This window comes from Electrona antarctica (assembly GCF_951216825.1).
Source record: "Electrona antarctica genome assembly, chromosome: 14".
Taxonomy (NCBI): domain Eukaryota; kingdom Metazoa; phylum Chordata; class Actinopteri; order Myctophiformes; family Myctophidae; genus Electrona; species Electrona antarctica.
In genome coordinates this window covers 48,653,267-48,673,230 of record NC_136795.1, presented here as the reverse complement: position 1 = coordinate 48,673,230, position 19,964 = coordinate 48,653,267, and the positions used below count along the sequence as shown (strand labels likewise).

At 43.9% G+C, this 19,964-nt stretch overlaps 1 protein-coding gene across 1 annotated transcript; it reads left to right on the top strand.

Moving 5' to 3' along the window:
• Positions 1-988: 988 nt before the first annotated feature.
• Positions 989-11,252, top strand: LOC306937275 (lysosomal acid lipase/cholesteryl ester hydrolase-like; the record flags this gene model as incomplete). The annotated part of the gene is made up of 9 exons (XM_079520941.1): positions 989-1,294; positions 2,260-2,377; positions 3,827-4,025; positions 5,274-5,383; positions 5,701-5,837; positions 7,977-8,129; positions 9,059-9,130; positions 9,678-9,746; positions 11,112-11,252. 9 exons carry the CDS (start codon positions 989-991, stop codon positions 11,250-11,252), a joined length of 1,305 nt encoding a protein of 434 aa, XP_079377067.1.
• Positions 11,253-19,964: the final 8,712 nt, after the last annotated feature.

The following is a 19,964-nucleotide window of genomic DNA, read 5'->3' as shown; positions in this document are numbered from 1 at the left end:
TTAATAAATATTTCAATCAATCAATCAAACCATTACATTCCAAGAGATCAATGTTTTGTTTTAAATAGTTATCACTAATTGTAAATGTAAAAGCCCAGAGCGCACCAACATGCAACTCCTTGCAACCATTATCCCCAAAGGCAGTTGCAAGGAGTTGCAATGGTGTGGTTGACCTTAAAAGGTTGTTGCAGTGGTCACGGTGCCGCAATCTTACACTTGTCCTTATCCAAATCAGCTTCTCCAATAGCCTCTTCTGGTTTTTGTTAACTTATTTTTGTCTCACAGCCTCACAGCTAGAAGGTCCTGGGTTCGATTACCGCTGGGGACGCTGTGGGCGCTGGGGGCGTGTTCCCTCCTCCGCGTCATCAGTGCCCATACCTGAGGCGGGGTTGGCGAAAGGGCTTTTCTGTGTGGAGTTTGCATGTTCTCGTTCCCTATAGGCGTATAGGTACCCTGACTACCCTCTCAAAAAACATGCAGTAATCCTGGTCTCTAAACTACCTCCCTGCCTGATGGAGGGGAAAGGAACTGGTTGGAATAATGTGTTCCTTCCACACGCTACGTCCAACAAAACTCCCCCCCCTGTCAGGTGAAAAGAAGCAGCTTGGACTCCTCATGCATAAAAGGAGGCATGAGGTCAGTCCATTGCTCTCCCCAGATTGGCAGAGGAAGTGTAGCGCCCAGGATTATTAGATAATTGACACTGGGTGAAAAAATGGGTTACAAACTTGTGGGGGGAAAATGTAGGAAAAACATTGTTTTGTTGCAAGGAGTTGCGACTATATTGCAAGGAAAAAATAGTTTCCCCCTTTTTTGTACAAGAAGTCAAAACAAATATCAGACAATAAAAGTAAAATAATGACAACCGTCCGGGCTCTTATAATGATACCTGTTGATTGATTGATTGATTGATTGATTGTTGATTGATTGATTGTTGATTGATTGACTCTACGTGATTGACAGACGTGGTATTGGTGTGTGTTGCAGCATGAGGATGCTGTGCGTGGCAGTGTGTGTGTTGGCCGTCAGCGGGCTGGTCCACAGCGGTCCTCACAACACCAGGTCTTCCGTCAGCGGGCTGGTCCACGGCGGTCCTCACAACACCAGGTCTTCCGTCAGCGGGCTGGTCCACGGCGGTCCTCACAACACCAGGTCTTCCGTCAGCGGGCTGGTCCACGGCGGTCCTCACAACACCAGGTCTTCTGTCCAGAAGCACATCAGAGGGACATCAGACATGAGGCCACGCTTTGCCAGGGACACCATCGGTCTGGACCCAGAGGTCACCATGAACATAGTGAGTGTACAGTAATGTGTGTTAGCTCTGGTCCATATAGCTCTAATGCGTCGCATTTAGAGCTATGTTACTCTCGACTTCCGCCGCTCGCATGAATGCAGACCAGCCTCTCGTCTTTATCGTAAATAAAAAGAACGTGTTTGCTACTCACCAAAACAAAGGCGGGTTGTGTCATTAGAAAGCCTACTTTCCTTAGTGGGAGCACTCTGAGTCCCCCACCACACGTATAAACGGTACTTTTTGGCCAGAAGAAAGGGATTTTTTTCACCAGAGGAAAAATATTCTCTATGAGGCAATTCTATATCGGTAGAAGGTGCAGTGGAGTAACTACAAGTATTTTTTTACCGTTTATATGTGTGGTGGGGGGCTCAGAGTGCTCCCACTAAGGAAAGTAGGCTTTCTAATGACACAACCCGCCTCTGTTTTGGTGAGAAGAAAAAACGTTATTTTTATTTACGCTAAAGACGAGAGGCTGGTCTGCATTCATGCGAACGGCGGAAGTCGAGAGTAACATAGCTCTAAATGCAACGCATTAGAGCTATGGACCAGAGCTAACTGCATGCGTGCGTGCGTGCGTGCTTGCGTGCGTGCGTGTAAGTAAGTAAAGTTTATTTGTAGAGCACCTTTCACAGACAATCGCAGTCACGAAGTACTTTAACAACAATAAAAGTAAAACAAGTCAATAATAGTCAATAAAAGTAGAACAAGTCACTAATAAAGTAAGACAAAAATAAAGCAATCAACATTTAACCAAGCCAGCTATGCAAAGGCCTGTCTTTCAAAATGTCCCTGACTGGGAGCCAGCGTAGGGAGGGTGTTATATGACAGGATCTCCTGGACCTGGTCAGCAACCTGTAGCAGCTGTATTCTGAACGTGTGTGTGTGTGTGTGTGTGTGTGTGTGTGTGTGTGTGTGTGTGTGTGTGTGTGTGTGTGTGTGCGTGCGTGCGTGCGTGCGTGTTCCAGTCAGAGATCGTCAGGCGGTGGGGTTACCCAGCGGAGGAGCATGAGGTGGTGACGTCAGACGGATACATCCTGTCCGTGAACAGACTCCCACATGGAATCGCAGACACCGCCACACAAGGTACTGTATGTGTGTGTACAGTATGTACAGTATGTCTGTGTGTACTGTATGTGTGTGTGTACACAGGGACGTGCACACATATAGGCATCAGAGGGGGCTTCAGCCCCTGCCCTTTTCCCCATCTGTAAAACAACTGCCCTCTCCAGACCACGAATGCAGCATTTACTATGGTGGAAGAAATGCAAATGGAGAAAAAAGTGGAATGTCCGCACACAATATAGTTCTGCTCCCCGTCTCCCCTCACTTGAGAAAGCCCGGAGGGGGGCGAAACGTTGTTGTATTTAGGTTGAAATAAAAAAAGACAGGGAGCAGAACTATATCGTGTGCGGACATTCCACTTTTCTCTTCATTCAGTCATTTTTTGGGTCCGGCACCGTATTCTGAAACTGGGATGTGCATATCGTTTTCCTTCTTTACAGAAGAAATGCAAATGCCACTCCTTTCCTTTCCTTACCATGCGGGCCGGAAGGCAGCGTTCAGGAGAATTGCTTTTTTCTCCGAGGTCTCCTGACCTTGAACACAGCATTTTGCTTTGAAGGCATTTTGTAGAATCTTTAGTTTTGAATGAGTTTTATTTAACGGGACACATGAGAGACCCGAGAGAGACTCGGAGTAGAACCGCTGCTCCTTCGCCTGGAAAAGAGCCAGCTTAGGTGGGTTCGGGGCATCTGGTTAGGATGCCTCTCGGGCGCCTCCCTAGGGAGGTCCTCGAGGCATGTCCCACTGGGAGGAGACCCCGGGGCAGACCAAGGCGCAGTTGGAGGAAACACATCGACTCACTGGCCTTGGAATGTCTCGGGATCCCCCAGGAGGAAGTCACTAATGTTGCTCTGGAGAGGGAAGTCTGGAGCACTCTGGTGGAGCTGTTGCCCCCGCGACCCGACTACGGATGGATGGATGGATGGATGGTCTCAGGTCTAAATGCATATTAAACTGGCGCGTCTTTCAAATGTAAAAGGTTGAGAATCAACTGCTCTGCCATTGCTGTGGTCCTCCTCCCCATAAACACTAGATGGCTCAAGGCGGAGTTTCTGACGTCGTTCACCCGGCAGCCATCTTACTTCGGGGCTACAGTACAGTATGTTCAATGGCAGCAACAGTCATAACTCGCTCAAATCTTGACGGATTTACAAACGGGTTGGTTTATTACAAACGTTGTCAACGTGGCTATGATTCAGGACGCTTATCTGCTTAATTTATGTTTTTTATATGAACGTCGTATAAAATCATATACGTATGCGGACGTCTCTGACGTTTATAACAAACCAAACCGTTTGAAAATCGGTTGAAAATTGAGCAAGTTATGGTCATTTAAGAGTACATGCCCCATAGACACAATGGTATGTGTCCCGAGGTAAGATGGCCGCCACGTAACGACGTCGCTCTCCATTGGCCAACAGCGCGGGTGAGCTATCTAGAGTTTATATATATCTATGCTCCTCCCTGCAGGTCCCAGGCCAGCCGTCCTGCTCCAGCATGGCCTCCTGGCCTCGGGCAGTAACTGGGTGAGCAACCCTCCCAACGGCAGCCTGGCGTACGTCCTGGCGGACGCGGGCTACGACGTGTGGCTGGGCAACAGCAGAGGAAACACCTGGTCCAGGAAACACAGCACCCTGTCGCCTGGAGGAGAAGCACCGCACGCACGCACCCACACACACGCGCATGCACGCACGCACGCACGCACGCACGCACGCACGCACGCACGCACACACGCACACACACACACACACACACACACACACACACACACACTGACTATAGGGGTTGACACTATAAAGGTCTCAGCTAGAGGCACTTGCCTGTAAGCCAGTTGTGTTCAAACCTTTTTCAAAGGGATTAGAAAATATTAAAACACCCAAAGGGCCGACTGCATCTCCTCAACTGACATAAAATGTAAATTCGGACTAAAACAAATAATAAATGACATACAGTAATGTACCTTCGGACTAAAACAAAGTCACATACATATGCATGTCATTTAAACCATATATCATCATCAAATGATCAACAAATAACTCAGCCTTTTCTCAGCCTTATTTCACATTACCAAATGTGGCCAGACGTGCAGGTAAAACATGACATACAATAGCTTTTTTTGACCCCTTCAGAATGAGACAACAAGGAACAAGGAGTCCTGACAAATTATACCCTGGGAAATGCTCAGGTTATTAAAATAAACTTAAATATAAAAATCTTGGGGTAACACAATTCAGGTATGAAGCAGAGGGCCGTATAAAATCTGTCCCCAGGCAAACTTTGGCCCGCGGGCCGCACTTTGGACACCCCTACTGTAGGGCAAGTATACAGGTCATGTTCTACTTGCCCCACAGGTCTTAACCGAAAGGTAAATTCAATATTGTAAAATGATATAGGTACAATTTCAATCACTTTTCATTTTAACACTTCAATTTCCACTAGATAGACACAATTCATACCTCAATATGTTATGAGGAAGGAGGAGAGACCCGCACACTGCCACTTGCTGGTTCAAGAACTTTATTTTAAAGAGTCATATAGCAACGTTTCGGCCTTTCGGCCTTCTTCAGGCATGTTTTGCCTGATTTTTCCTCATAACGTTTGCTGTACTGCCAGGACCTATACGCACCTGCTATAAAACTGAACCGGGTGTGCGGAAGTCATCCCTCGAATACCTCAATATGTAAAATGAACTTGCCCACCATTTTATTTGCCTGCAACTGGCAGTCGGGCAACCGTTAGTGTCAAGTTGTCAACCCCTACAAATATATTGGTTCTTCAGCTGTGTGTGTGTGTGTGTGTGTGTGTGTGTGTGTGTGTGTGTGTGTGTGTGTGTGTGTGTGTGTGTGTGTGTGTGTGTGTGTGTGTGTGTGTGTGTGTGTGTGTGTGTGTGTGTGTGTGTGTGCGTGCGTGTGTGCAGTTATGATGAGATGGCTCTAAAGGACCTTCCAGCAGTAGTGAACCACATCCTGAAGACAACAGGCCAGGAGAAGATCTTCTACATAGGACACTCACAGGGGACCACCATAGGTACACACACGCGCACACACACACACACACACTCACAGGGGACCATCATAGGTACACGCACGCACACACACACACACACACACTCACAGGGGACCACCATAGGTACACGCACGCACACATACTCACAGGGGACCACCATAGGTACACGCACGCACACACACACTCACAGGGGACCACCATAGGTACACGCACGCACACATAATCACAGGGGACCACCATAGGTACACGCACGCACGCACGCACGCACGCACGCACGCACGCATGTGCGTGCGTGCGTGGGTGCGTGCGTGCGTGCGTGCGTGCGTGCGTCCGCCCAGCCTTCATAGCGTTCTCCAGCATGCCAGAGTTGGCCAGTAAGATCCAGTTGTTCCTGGGTCTGGCTCCCATTGCAACAGTGGCCTCCATCTCCAGCCCGCTGGCCAAGCTGGCTGTCCTGCCTGAATTCCTCATACGGGTAAGATGATTTCCTTCTGGGTAAGAGGAACCTGCATGTGCAAATACAATCTCTTACGTTGTCACGTGTCTTGAGAAACGCCTGCCCGACCGACTTCAAACTCGCCGTGGAGGACCCTCACATATTTTCTCGAACTATAGGGCTGTATACCAGCTCAGTGGCCTTGTGGTTAGAGTGTCCGCCCTGAGACTGGGAGGTCGGTGTTCAATCCCCGGCCGGGTCATGCCAAAGACTGTAAAAATGGGACCCAGTGCCTCCCTGCTAGACACTTAGCATCAAGGGTTGGATTGGGGGTAAGTCCCTGCGACATACTAGCGTCATGTCCAGGGGGTGTACTTGTACATCAAGCTGCCTCACGCTACAGAAACAGGAGATAGGCTCCTGCCCTATGGGCCCCATGGCTCGGCAAGGCTACTTATAGGGCTGTATACCTTCCCAAAAATCACGATGAGAATTATTGCCCCTAGATTAAATAAATGTGGGGTCCTAGTTTACATTAACTGGGGGTGGACGGAGGAGCCTGCATGAGTTTGATTTGTTCCACTTAGGTAAAAAAGAATGAATGAATGAATGAATGAATGAATGAATGAATGATTCTGCAAGCCATAGAGGTGCTTTGCATGCAAAGGTGATATTCATTGTATGTAATGGTAAACTAAAGTAATAGTTATCCTATGCATTAATATGCATGCATGCACGCACGCACGTGTATGTAAACATGGCATTAAATCTTATTTGCAGTAGAAAACTTTTCGTAAAGGCCTTATTAGGACAGTCCACTCCAATGATTTGCAACGCAACTCCTGCAACACTTGCAACTCCTTGCAACCATTTCCCCAAAAGCAAAGGCACCGGCCTGCAACTGCTGTGTCAATCCATACCGCTATATGTCTTGCAACTGGTTGCAAGTTGCGGCTAGTTTCATAATTCATTGTGTGTGGACCGGCCTCAACATCTTTCATTAAAACAGAACTACAACTTGTGTAATGTAACTGCCACTATACATTTCTAGAGTTTAACAACATTTCTGAAATACATATTGTCGGAACTCTAGCCCTGCACCATTTTCCAAATATCAGTTTGAAGTGGAATGCGTCATTCAATTTGATTCTTTGATTGATTGATTGATTGATTGAAATATGTATTAACAGTTTGCAGAATTACAGTACATTTCAAGCACAACTCAATAACTGTGAGTGGACGACCCAATAAAGCATTACACTTGTTTACAAGAGGGTCCACCATGTTCAAATCATCAAATCATTTATAGACGTACAAATAGACACTTCTATATAGCCAAAGAACAGAACAGGAATTCATCATAAAGGAGGTAAAAAGGGAAAAGAAACATATACAGTGAGGGGAAAAGGGGGTGGGTGGTGGGGGGGGGATTCAGATTCTACGGGGGCCAGTTTCGAATTGCAGCCGTCCGTAGGTGCCCTTTGAGAGCGGTTTTGAAGGAGTCAAGGGATTCGCATGTCTTAATGACTGTTGGTAGGGCGTTCCACAGCCCATTCTATCTTTAATTTAGAAAAGTTTGTTTTGGTATGGGGTTATATAATAAGTGTGTCTTATGATCAAAATAAGAACATTATAATGGTGTGTAAAAAAGAAAATCTAAAATGTTCCAACGGACAAAAAAGGCTGAGTTGCCACGGACACATGTGATCGCTTCTTACCGGGGCTAAGTCATTGAACCTTTTTTAATTGAAATGTTTTCATGTCATATGAAAGCAGGGAATCATAGCTTTACAAAAAAATAAATACATTTTCTCCTCTCCTGAACAGTTAGCCTTTACGCCACGACTGTCTCCGTATGAAAAAGAGTCACGTATTATTGCTTCCATACAGGACCTGTTTGGTGGGCGGGACTTCCTGCCTCAGAGTGGCATGTTGTTGACCAATGGTTGCTTCCATATACAGGACCTGTTCGGTGGGCGGGACTTCCTGCCTCAGAGTAGCATGTTGTTGACCAATGGTTGCTTCCATATACAGGACCTGTTCGGTGGGCGGGACTTCCTGCCTCAGAGTGGCATGTTGTTGACCAATGGTTGCTTCCATATACAGGACCTGTTCGGTGGGCGGGACTTCCTGCCTCAGAGTGGCATGTTGTTGACCAATGGTTGCTTCCATATACAGGACCTGTTCGGTGGGCGGGACTTCCTGCCTCAGAGTGGCATAACCAAGTGGTTTGCAGAAAACTTCTGCAGCGGGAAGCTGCTAGAGAGGCTGTGTGGAAACATCTACTTCCTGCTCGCTGGCTTCAACGGTGTTGACCCAAACTTCAACGCGGTGAGTACAGTGTGTGTGTGTGTGTGTGTGTGTGTGTGTGTGTGTGTGTGTGTGTGTGTGTGTGTGTGTGTGTGTGTGTGTGTGTGTGTGTGTGTGTGTGTGTGTGTGTGTGTGTGTGCGTGCGTGCGTGCGTGCGTGCGTGTGTGTGTGTATTTAGAAGACATTTGTAGCAGAATCGGAATCGGCCATATCGGTATCGGAACGGTCTCAAAATAATACAGATTATTAAATCGGTTTTCACCAAAAAAAAAAAAAAAAACTTTGAAAAATGAATTCTACATTTAATTTGTGTACTACTCATCTCATTCAGAAGTCATTCAGTTGTGAAAACAGAGTATATGCTATTTATTGATTGATTGAATCCTTATTAACAGGCTTTGGGCCAATAAGCCCGTATAGGGCCCTATAGGCTTGTTTCCATTGTGGTCCTCTGTATAATATCGGAATCGGTCAGAATCGGTATCGGCAGATATGACCCTGCAAATAATCGGAGATCGGATATCGGTCATAATTTCGTAATCGTGCACCCCTAGTTTTTTTTTTCTTCTATGATTTTTATCCCACAATTTTGTAACCCATTTTTCACCCCTGTGTCAATTATCTAATGTGATCCTGGGCTCTACACACCCTCCGCCTACCTAGTCCCCATATATGGGGGACATGGGGAGAGCAACGGACTTGAACTCATGCTTCCGTCCAACCAGGGGGAGTTTCCCTGGTTGGACGTAGCGCATGGAAGGAACACGTTATTCCAACCAGTTCCTTTCCCCTCCATCAGGCGCCCCGGCTGGCCAGGGGGAGGCAGTTTAGAGACCAGGATTACTGCATGTTTTTTGTGAGGGTACCTACCTACCCTATAGGGGACACGGGGAGAACATGCACCCCTAGTTTTAATGGGTTACTGTTTAACTACTCATGTGTCTCTCCAGTCTCGTATCTTAGTGTACACCGCACACAATCCTGCTGGCACCTCAGTGCAGAACCTCATCCACTGGGACCAGGTAACGCACGCACGCACGCACATGTACACGCACACGCTCATGTTCCTTCCTTGTTGGATGTGTTTGCCTTTCATTTGAACCCTCATACACACTGCACAGCCCACACACACCTGCTAAAGGGTGCCTGATTATGTTAATGTGTTTAACCCATTTTGGTGTTTTAAGCGTAATGTTATACTTTAGCTATTGAAAAATAGCAGGTCTACAAGCTCATAGCGCGCCACCGAGACCGAGTGCCGCGCTCCGATCTTGTAGGTCTGCTATTTTTTTTTAAATCGTGAAAATGTGGCACAAATCTTTCAATATACAGTATATTCTTTCAGAGCCAAAGTTTTTAACTCAAATCTTTGCTTCAGGGGGGGGTCGGCGGCCAATTTCATATAATTCTGGGGGTCCTTGACATGAAATAGTTTGCGAACCACTAACAGAGAAACATATAGGGTTTTTTCTGAAAACTGTCATGATTTAGAAGACATTTGTAGAATCTAAGTTAGGTCTAAATGTGTTTAAATGAGGTTGGGTGATGTGTAAGGTGTTGTGTTTCCAGGCGGTACACAGTGGTAAACTGATGGCCTTCGACTTTGGAAGGAAAGGCAACGTGGCTCGCTATAACCAGGTAACACCGGCCTCATCACAATCAGCTTTTATTTGTCACAGAACAGGTGTACAGAATTAGGTGAAATGCTTCATTTTTTTGTGTTCACTCCATATCGTTTTGTATATAGTATTCCGTAACAAGAGAGAGAGGAGAGCGAGATCAAAAGGGAAACAATTTGGCCCAGACGGTTAGCTCAACCGTCTGGGCTACTATAGGGTGCTGTGACTGTTAGCTCAACCGTTTGGGCACCTAGGCTGCTGAGCCAGCCTGACTGTTAGCTCAACCGTCTGGCCACCTATTTAGTATTTAAGTCCGACGTCATTTTGTAGTGCTACGTTACGTCCGGGTCCAAGTGGCACCAGCTCCCATCCGCTTCTCATTGTAAATAGAATATCTAAACGCGTGAATCTTTTTACAATGAAAGAAAGGAAGCCATTGGGGGTTAAAATGGGTCTTAATGCTTCCAACTCGAGTAGAATTATTAATGTTTTGTACAAGTGTCCATGACAAAGAAAATATATAATGTGGAGACAATAAAGACTATTATTATCATTAATATTGAAGGTGGTAACAGTCCATTTGCTCAGTACAATATTTCGGGGGCATATTTAGAATGTGTGCAGGCTTGAGTATGTTGAATCTAGTTTGCAATTAATGAGGATTTAGTTGACACAATGAAATAAAATGGCGATAGTATTCCGTGTGGAGCAGACGGCCTGTCACAGTCAGATTTGAGAGAGCAGCAGCTTTGTTGTTGCGAGGAAAGCAGTAAAATGAGACTTTCGTGGTTGTTTTCGTCTCAGATCTAGTCCGACGGAGGGACACAGTATAACTCTATGGGGACACAAAAGCCACACAAAAGTAGGACCCGGAAGTATCTCTGGAGGGGGGCGCTCATGTCACGGCTAAAATACTGAATAGGCTGCTGAGCCAGGCTGACGGCATGCCACAGATTCGATTCCCGATCCCGACGGCCTTTGCAGCGTGTCTCCCCCCAACTCTCTCCCCATTTCCGTCAGTCTACTTTCAACCTATCAGTGAAGGCAGAAAAAGCCAACAAAATATCTTAAAAAAGGGAAACAATTTAAAGAATTCAGAAATAACACGTGTGACAGAAGGTATCTGATGTTTAGAACATTAGCATAATTATGCAGGTGTGGTAATTACGGCTTTATAACCAGGTGGGTTACCAGGTGTGGTAATTACGGCTTTATAACCAGGTGGGTTACCAAAACAATCGTAGTTAAATTGTTCTCGTCTGTTTCTTCCTTCCCCATGTCCTCTCTCCTCCCTCATTCATTCTTTCCCTTTGTCACCATCCCCCCCCCCCCTCTCTCCCTCCCTCCCTCTCTCTCTCTCTTTCCCTCTCTCTGTGTCACCCAGTCCACTCCTCCCCAGTACAACGTTGAGGACATGAAGGTTCCTACCGCGCTGTTTTCCGGGGGACAAGATTCGCTGGCGGACCCGAGGGACGTGGACGTGCTGCTCACTCAGGTCGGACGGACGCAAACATGGACCTCTTAAAGGGATAGTTCATAATTTTGTAACTTAAGCTGTATGAAATACTTGCCATTATTATAGTGGTTGCAACTGTATTAATTGATTGCCCGAGTCCCGTGGTGGGAGTTCTGCTCTGGTTTTGGTGAAATATTAAGTAGGCTAGTTCCGGTCATTCTGTGGGGGGCACTGGGGGCCATGCAGTAAAAATAAATTAATCCACAAAACAAATGTAATTAGTGTGTTTGCCCTAAAGGGCAACCAGACTATTGTAATTAGTGTGGTTGCCCTAACAGGGCAACCAGACTATTGTAATCGTAACACTTTATTAGTGTGGTTGCCCTAACAGGGCAACCAGACTATTGTAATCGTAACACTTTATTAGTGTGGTTGCCCTAACAGGGCAACCAGACTATTGTAATCGTAACACTTTATTAGTGTGGTTGCCCTAAAGGGCAACCAGACTATTGTAATTGTAACACTTTATTCTTTCTTTCACCTGGAGTAACCTTTATTTTGAAATGCTACTAGTCCCACAGTATTGACTGTACGCACTTGAGCCATATGTCAAATAGACCGAAAAAAATCAGAATGGTGTGCTTGTATTTTGCTAAGAGAAATGTTGTATAGTTTAATTGATATTAATTTATTCGTGCATTCAATTTCCCCATTGACATGAATGGGAAAGTGCGAAAAATCACATTCAAGTATTTTTTCCTCTGAGACTGTAAGGGCTATAGTTACAAAACTTGGAGGGTAGGTTCATAATAATTACTAAAATTAATTAACTTATAATGTTATCGGTCGGCCTCATGGTGGCGCTATAACAGCCCACTTTACGTTTTGCCTTATAACTCTTGAACCGTAGGTCGTAAAATCAAAATAATTTTTTCCCTGGATTCCATGGGTCATGACGCATCTCCCCATATAGGCCACGCCCATTTGCGTCATGATAGATTTTCCGCCATCTTGAATTTTCTCCAAAACACACTTTTTGCTTTTCCTCCTACAGATTTTGTCCAAATCTCACAAAAATCTGTACACATGATCTCCAGACCTTTCCGATGAAAACTCGAACGGCGGAATTTTGATAGTGCGTATCGTTCGGCCGTAATCGTCGTCCGAAGGTAGCAGGAGGGGCCTACTTTACAAAAAACGCCAAAAGTCACGAACGGAATGTCCGATCCATCCCAAATTTGATTCACTTGTCACGGGGGGTTCAATCAACCAAAAGCCAAAAGCAATTCTATTTTCATCCATAGGGGGCGCCGCAAATGCCAAAAATGTAACCGTATGGTGCAAAAACATGATTTTTGGGGGAAAAAACCCCTCCGAATTACTTACGCATGATCGCAGGGATGACGCGACATTGTAATTGGCTGGCAATATCAGTGGGAGGGGCATATGTAAGCCACTGCGGCAACCACACTTTGCAATTTTTTAAAATTGCGACCTTTCTAGTTAGTGTGGTTGCCCTAAAGGGCAACCAGACTATTGTAATTGTAACACTTTATTATTATTATTATTCCATAGGAGGAGTCTTTTGTTTGACGCACTACTGCTCCCACAGTTTTGACTGTACGCACTTGAGCCATATCTCAAATTGACCGGCTGCATCGGGGAGGAAGTGCTTGTATTTTTTTAAGAGAAATGTTGTATAGTTTAATTGATATTAATTTATTAGTGAATTAAATTTCCCCATTGACATGAATGGGAAAATGCGATTTTTCGCATTTTCTCACATTCAAGTATTTTTTCCTCAGAGACTGTAAGCACTATAGTTACAAAACTTGGAGGGTAGGATCATAATAATTACTAAAATTAATCAACTTATAATGTTATCGGTCGGCCTCATGGTGGCGCTATAACAGCCCACTTTACGTTTTGGCTTATAACTCTTGAACCATAGGTCGTAAAATCAAAATTATTTTTCCCTGGCTTCCTTGGGTCATGACGCATCTCCCTATATAGGCCACGCCCATTTGCGTCATGATAGATTTTCCGCCATTTTGAATTTTCTCCAAAACACACTTTTTGTTCCCCCTCCTACAGATTTCGTCCAAATCTCACAAAAATCGGTACACATGATCTCAGGACCCATCCGATTAAAACCCCAACTGCAGAATTTTGGTATTGCGTATCGTTCGGCCGTAATCGTTGTCCGAAGTTAGTGGGAGGGGCCTATTTTACAAAAAACACCACAAATCACGAACCAAACATCCAATCAACTCCAAATTTGAATCAAATGTCGTGGGTGGTTCAATCAACCAAGTTCCAAAAGCAATTCCATTTTCATCCGTAGGGGGCGCCGCAAATGCGAGAAATTTAACAGTTTGTCGCAAAAACATGATTTTTGGGGGTTAAATCCCCTCCGAATTACTTACGCATGATCACAGGGGTGACGCGACATTGTAATTGGCTGGCAATATCAGTGGGAGGGGCATATGTAAGCCACTGCGGCAACCACACTTTGCAATTTTTTAAAATTGCGACCTTTCTAGTTAGTGTGGTTGCCCTAACAGGGCAACCAGACTATTGTAATCGTAACACTTTATTATTCTTTCTATAGTAACCCTAAATTTCAAACTACTACTCCTCCCACAGTTTTGACTGTACGCACTTGAGCCATATCTCAAATTGACCGGCTTCCTCGGGAATCGATAGCTTGTATTTTGTTAAGAGAAATGTTGTATTGTTTAATTGATATGAATTTATTAGTGATTTAAATTTCCCCATTGACATGAATGGGAAAGTGCGAAAAATCACATTCAAGTATTTTTTCCTCAGAGACTGTAAGCACTATAGTTACAAAACTTGGAGGGTAGGTTCATAATAATTACTAAAATTAATTAACTTATAATGTTATCGGTCGGCCTCATGGTGGCGCTATAACAGCCCACTTTACGTTTTGGCTTATAACTCTTGCACCGTTGGTCGTAAAATCAAAATTCTTTTTCCCCTGACTTCCTTGGGTCATGACGCATCTCCCCATATAGGCCACGCCCATTTGCGTCATGATAGATTTTCCGCCATTTTGAATTTTCTCCAAAACACACTTTTGGCTCCTCCTCCTACAGATGATGTCCAAATCTCAAAAAAATCGGCACACATGATCTCGGGACCCATCCGATTAAAACACCAACTGCAGAATTTTGGTAGTGCGTATCGTTCGGCCGTAATCGTCGTTCGAAATTAGTAGGAGTGGCCTATATCACAAAAAATGCCATAAATCATGAACGGAATGTCCAATCCATCCCAAATTTGAATCACATGTCTGGGGTGGTTTAATCAACCAAAAGCCAAAAGTAATTCTATTTTCATCCATAGGGGGCGCCGCAAATGCCAAAAATGTAACCGTATGGTGCAAAAACATGATTTTTGGGGGATAAATCCCCTACTTACGCATGATCGCAGGGGTGACGTGACATTGTAATTGGCTGGCAATATCAGTGGGAGGGGCATATGTAAGCCACTGCGGCAACCACACTTTGCAATTTTTTAAAATTGCGACCTTTCTAGTTAGTATGGTTGCCTATGGCGACCATACTATTGTTCCCCTACTTTGGAATACTTTGTATCGCTACTCCTCCCACAGTTTTTTCCACACGCACTCGAGCCATATGTCAAATCGACCGGCTTCGTCGGGAATAGTGTGCTTGCTCATTGCTAAGAGATCCGTTGTATAGTTTAATTGATATTAATTAATTAGTTCTCCATTGACTTATAATGGGAAGATCGAAGACTAATTACGGCTCAAATTTTAGGAATTTTTCCCTTGGAGACCATAAGCACCATATTTACAAGACTTAGGCTGGAGGTTCATAATAATTATGAAAATAAATTGAAAAGGAATTACATCGCTCAGCCTCATGGTGGCGCTATAATAGCCCACTTCACGTTTTTCCCTATAACTCTTGAACCGTAAGTCGTAAAATCAAAATGTCCTTTTCCATGGATTCCTTGGATCATGACGGATCTCCCCGCATAGGCCACGCCCATTTCCGTCTAGAACGAAATCGCACCAAATTTGCATTTTCTTCAAAACACACTTTTTGCTCCACCTCCAACAGATTTTGTCCAAATCTCACACAAATTGGTACACAACATCTCTGGTGCTATCCGATTACTTAAACACTGGCAGAGTTTTGATAGTCCATACCGTTCGGCCATAATCGGCTTCCGAAGTTAGTAGGAGGGGCCTATTTTACAAAGAATGCCACAAATAATGAACGGAACGTTCAATCCACACGGAATTTTAATCACATATCGAGAGTGGTTCAATCAATGTAGCGCCAAAAGCTATTCCATTTTCACCCATAGGGGGCGCTGCAAATGCCAAAAATGTCACCGTTTGTTGAAAAAACTATTTGTTGGGGGGCTCAATCCCCACCAAAATACTTACACATGATCTCAAAGGTGATGTGACCATTTAATTGACTCGTAAAATTAGTGGGAGGGGCCAATTTTTTTCGAAAAAACTAAAACACTATATGTCACCAAATCAGGATCCGATCAGCGCCAAATTTGAATGGCATGTTGTTTGGCCTTGGCCTCTAACACAACACCTCCTGGCAGACTCCTTGGGTCCCCAACGACGTCGGTGCGACGGGTGCGATGGAGGCAACCATACTTTGCAATTTCCCAGAATTGCTTCTTTCTAGTTAGTGTGGTTGCCTATGGGCAACCATACTATTGTTCCCCTTACCTTTTATTTCTTTCTTTTCATTTTATTCTGTATAAACTTTATTTTGCAGTGCTACTCCTCCCACAGTTTTTGCCGAACATACTCGAGCCATATGTCAAATCGACCGGCTTCATCGGGAATCGTGTGCTTGTTGATTGATAAGAGAAATGTTGTATAGTTTAATTGATATGAATTAATTAGTGAATTAATTTCCCCCATTCACTTGAATGGGAAAATGGGAAAACTCACATTCAACTATTTGTTTCTCTGAGACCGTAAGGGATGTAGTTACAACACTTGGGGAGGAGATTCATAATAATTACAAGAATTAATTAACATAAAATTATATCGGTCGGCCTCATGGTGGCGCTATAACAGCCCACTTTACGTTTTGCCTTCTAACTCTTGACCCGTAGGTCATAAAAACAAATTTATTTTTTCCCTGGATTCCTTGGGTCATGACGCATCTCCGCATATAGGCCACGCCCATTTGCGTCAGGATAGATTTTCCGCCATTTTGAATTTTGTTCAAAACACACTTTTGGATCCTCCACCTACAGATTTTGTCCAAATCTCACAAGAATCGGTACACATGATCTCCGGACCTATCCGATTAAAACAGCACAGTCAGAATTTTGATCTTCCGTATCGTTCGTCCGTAATCGTCTTCCGAAGTTAGTAGGAGGGGCCTATTTTACAAAAAATGCCACAATTCACGCACGGAATGTACGATCCATCCCAAATCCAAATCACATGTCAAGGGTGGCTTAATCAACGCAGAGCCAAAAGCAATTCCATTTTCATCCATAGGGGGCGCTACAATTGCAAAAACAATTACCCGTTTATTGCAAAAACATGATTTCAGGGGGGAAAAAACACTCTGAATTACTTACACATGATCACAAGGGTGACTTGACGTTGTCATTGGCTAGCAAAATTACCGGGAGGGGCCTATATCAGCGAGTGAGGCAACCACACTTTGCAATTTCCCAGAATTGCCTCTTTCTAGTTAGTGTGGTTGCCTATGGGCAACCATACTATTGTTCCCCTTACCTTTTATTTCTTTCTTTTCATTTTATTCTGTATAAACTTTATTTTGCAGTGCTACTCCTCCCACAGTTTTTGCCGAACATACTCGAGCCATATGTCAAATCGACCGGCTTCATCGGGAATCGTGTGCTTGTTGATTGATAAGAGAAATGTTGTATAGTTTAATTGATATGAATTAATTAGTGAATTAATTTCCCCCATTCACTTGAATGGGAAAATGGGAAAACTCACATTCAACTATTTGTTTCTCTGAGACCGTAAGGGATGTAGTTACAACACTTGGGGAGGAGATTCATAATAATTACAAGAATTAATTAACATAAAATTATATCGGTCGGCCTCATGGTGGCGCTATAACAGCCCACTTTACGTTTTGCCTTCTAACTCTTGACCCGTAGGTCATAAAAACAAATTTATTTTTTCCCTGGATTCCTTGGGTCATGACGCATCTCCGCATATAGGCCACGCCCATTTGCGTCAGGATAGATTTTCCGCCATTTTGAATTTTGTTCAAAACACACTTTTGGATCCTCCACCTACAGATTTTGTCCAAATCTCACAAAAATCGGTACACATGATCTCCGGACCTATCCGATTAAAACAGCACAGTCAGAATTTTGATCTTCCGTATCGTTCGTCCGTAATCGTCTTCCGAAGTTAGTAGGAGGGGCCTATTTTACAAAAAATGCCACAATTCACGCACGGAATGTACGATCCATCCCAAATCCAAATCACATGTCAAGGGTGGCTTAATCAACGCAGAGCCAAAAGCAATTCCATTTTCATCCATAGGGGGCGCTACAATTGCAAAAACAATTACCCGTTTATTGCAAAAACATGATTTCAGGGGGGAAAAAACACTCTGAATTACTTACACATGATCACAAGGGTGACTTGACGTTGTCATTGGCTAGCAAAATTACCGGGAGGGGCCTATATCAGCGAGTGAGGCAACCACACTTTGCAATTTCCCAGAATTGCCTCTTTCTAGTTAGTGTGGTTGCCCTAAAGGGCAACCAGACTATTGTAATCGTAACACTTTATTAGTGTGGTTGCCCTAAAGGGCAACCAGACTATTGTAATTGGAACACTTTATTATTTTTACTGGAGTAAGACTTTTTTTGACACGCTACTCCTCCCACAGTTTTGACTGTACGCACTTGAGCCATATCTCAAATTGCCCGGCTTCATCGGGAAGGATGTGCTTGTATTTTTTTAAGAGAAATGTTGTATAGTTTAATTGATATTAATTTATTAGTGAATAAAATTTCCCCATTGACATGAATGGGAAAATGCGATTTTTCGCATTTTCTCACATTCAAGTATTTTTTCCTCAGAGACTGTAAGGACTATAGTTACAAAACTTGGAGGGTAGGTTCATAATAATTACTAAAATTAATCAACTTATAATGTTATCGGTCGGCCTCATGGTGGCGCTATAACAGCCCACTTTACGTTTTGGCTTATAACTCTTGAACCGTAGGTCGTAAAATCAAAATTATTTTTTCCCTGGATTTCTTGGGTCATGACGCATCTCCCCATATAGGCCACGCCCATTTGCGTCATGATAGATTTTACGCCATTTTGAATTTTCTCCAAAACACACTTTTTGCTTTTCCTCCTACACATTTTGTCCAAATCTCACAAAAATCAGTACACATGATCTCTGGACCATTCCGATGAAAACACCAATGGCAGAACTTTGATAGTGCGTATCGTTCGGCCGTAATCGGCTTCCAAAGTTAGTGGGAGGGGCCTACTTTACAAAAAACGCCACAAATCACGAACGGAATGTCCAATCCATCCCAAATTTGAATCACTTGTCACGGGTGGGTTACTCAACCCAGAGCCGAAAGCAATTCCATTTTCATCTATAGGGGGCGCCGCAAATGCGAAAAATGTAACCGTGTATCGCAAAAGCATGATTTTTGGGGGATAAATACCTTCCGAATTACTTACGCATGATCACAGGGGTGACGTGACATTGTAATTGTCTGGCAAAATTACTGGGAGGGCTTTTTTTCGTTCATAGGGGGCGCCGCAAATGCGAAAAATGTAACCATTTGTAGCTAAAACATGATTTGGGGGGGATAAATCCCCTCCGAAATACTTACACATGGGGTAACTTGACCGTGTAATTGGCTAGCACAATTATTATTATTATTATTATTATTATTATTATTATTATTATTATTATTATTATTATTATTATTGCCTAGACCAGTCTCATAAAAAAATCTCCCTGGCCTACTGTGTTATCATTATTTATGAAAAATAATCTATGCATACGTTTTTTTGGGGATGAATCCCTTCCCAATTATTTACACACGATCACAGACCTGATTTGACATTGTAATGGACGGCTCTATATCTTATCCGCCGCCAGGGGGCAGTAGCGATAGTTAGGCGTCTGGCACCGTTCAGTCACATTCTATTTACGCGTGTAGAAGAAGAGACCCCCCCCCCCCTCGCATATCACTAATGTCAACAACGTCTATTTAAGGGTCTTTAGAAGCATTCATATTTTAATCAGGTGGCGACATGGATTTACTATTGAGCCACTAAACATGCACGCTAGGTTTATCCAGCGCGATTTGAGCCGTAAATACGAGGAAAAAGGCCTACAAAACCTCTTATTCCCACAATGATGATGATAACCCCCCAGCCAAGAGCTAAAGGCGTATTTCTTTCTTTTTAGTTGACTGTTTCACAAAATAATTCTGATGAATTGAACATGGTGGACCATATTGTAAACAAGTGTAATGTATGGTCTCGTCCTTAGTTAAGTTTTTGGATTGAATTGTGCTTGAAATGTACTGTAATTCTGCAAACTGTTAATAAATACTTAAATCGCTTCTGTGAAATGTTGTATCCTGTCTGAAGAGGATACGGAAATGGTCTTCCGTTTGACGACCTGTCTGTGCACAAATAACCGGATACAGTAGGCGGGCTAATGGGGACGGACGGACTGTCACTCAGCCAGACAGACACATGTGCGTCTTCAC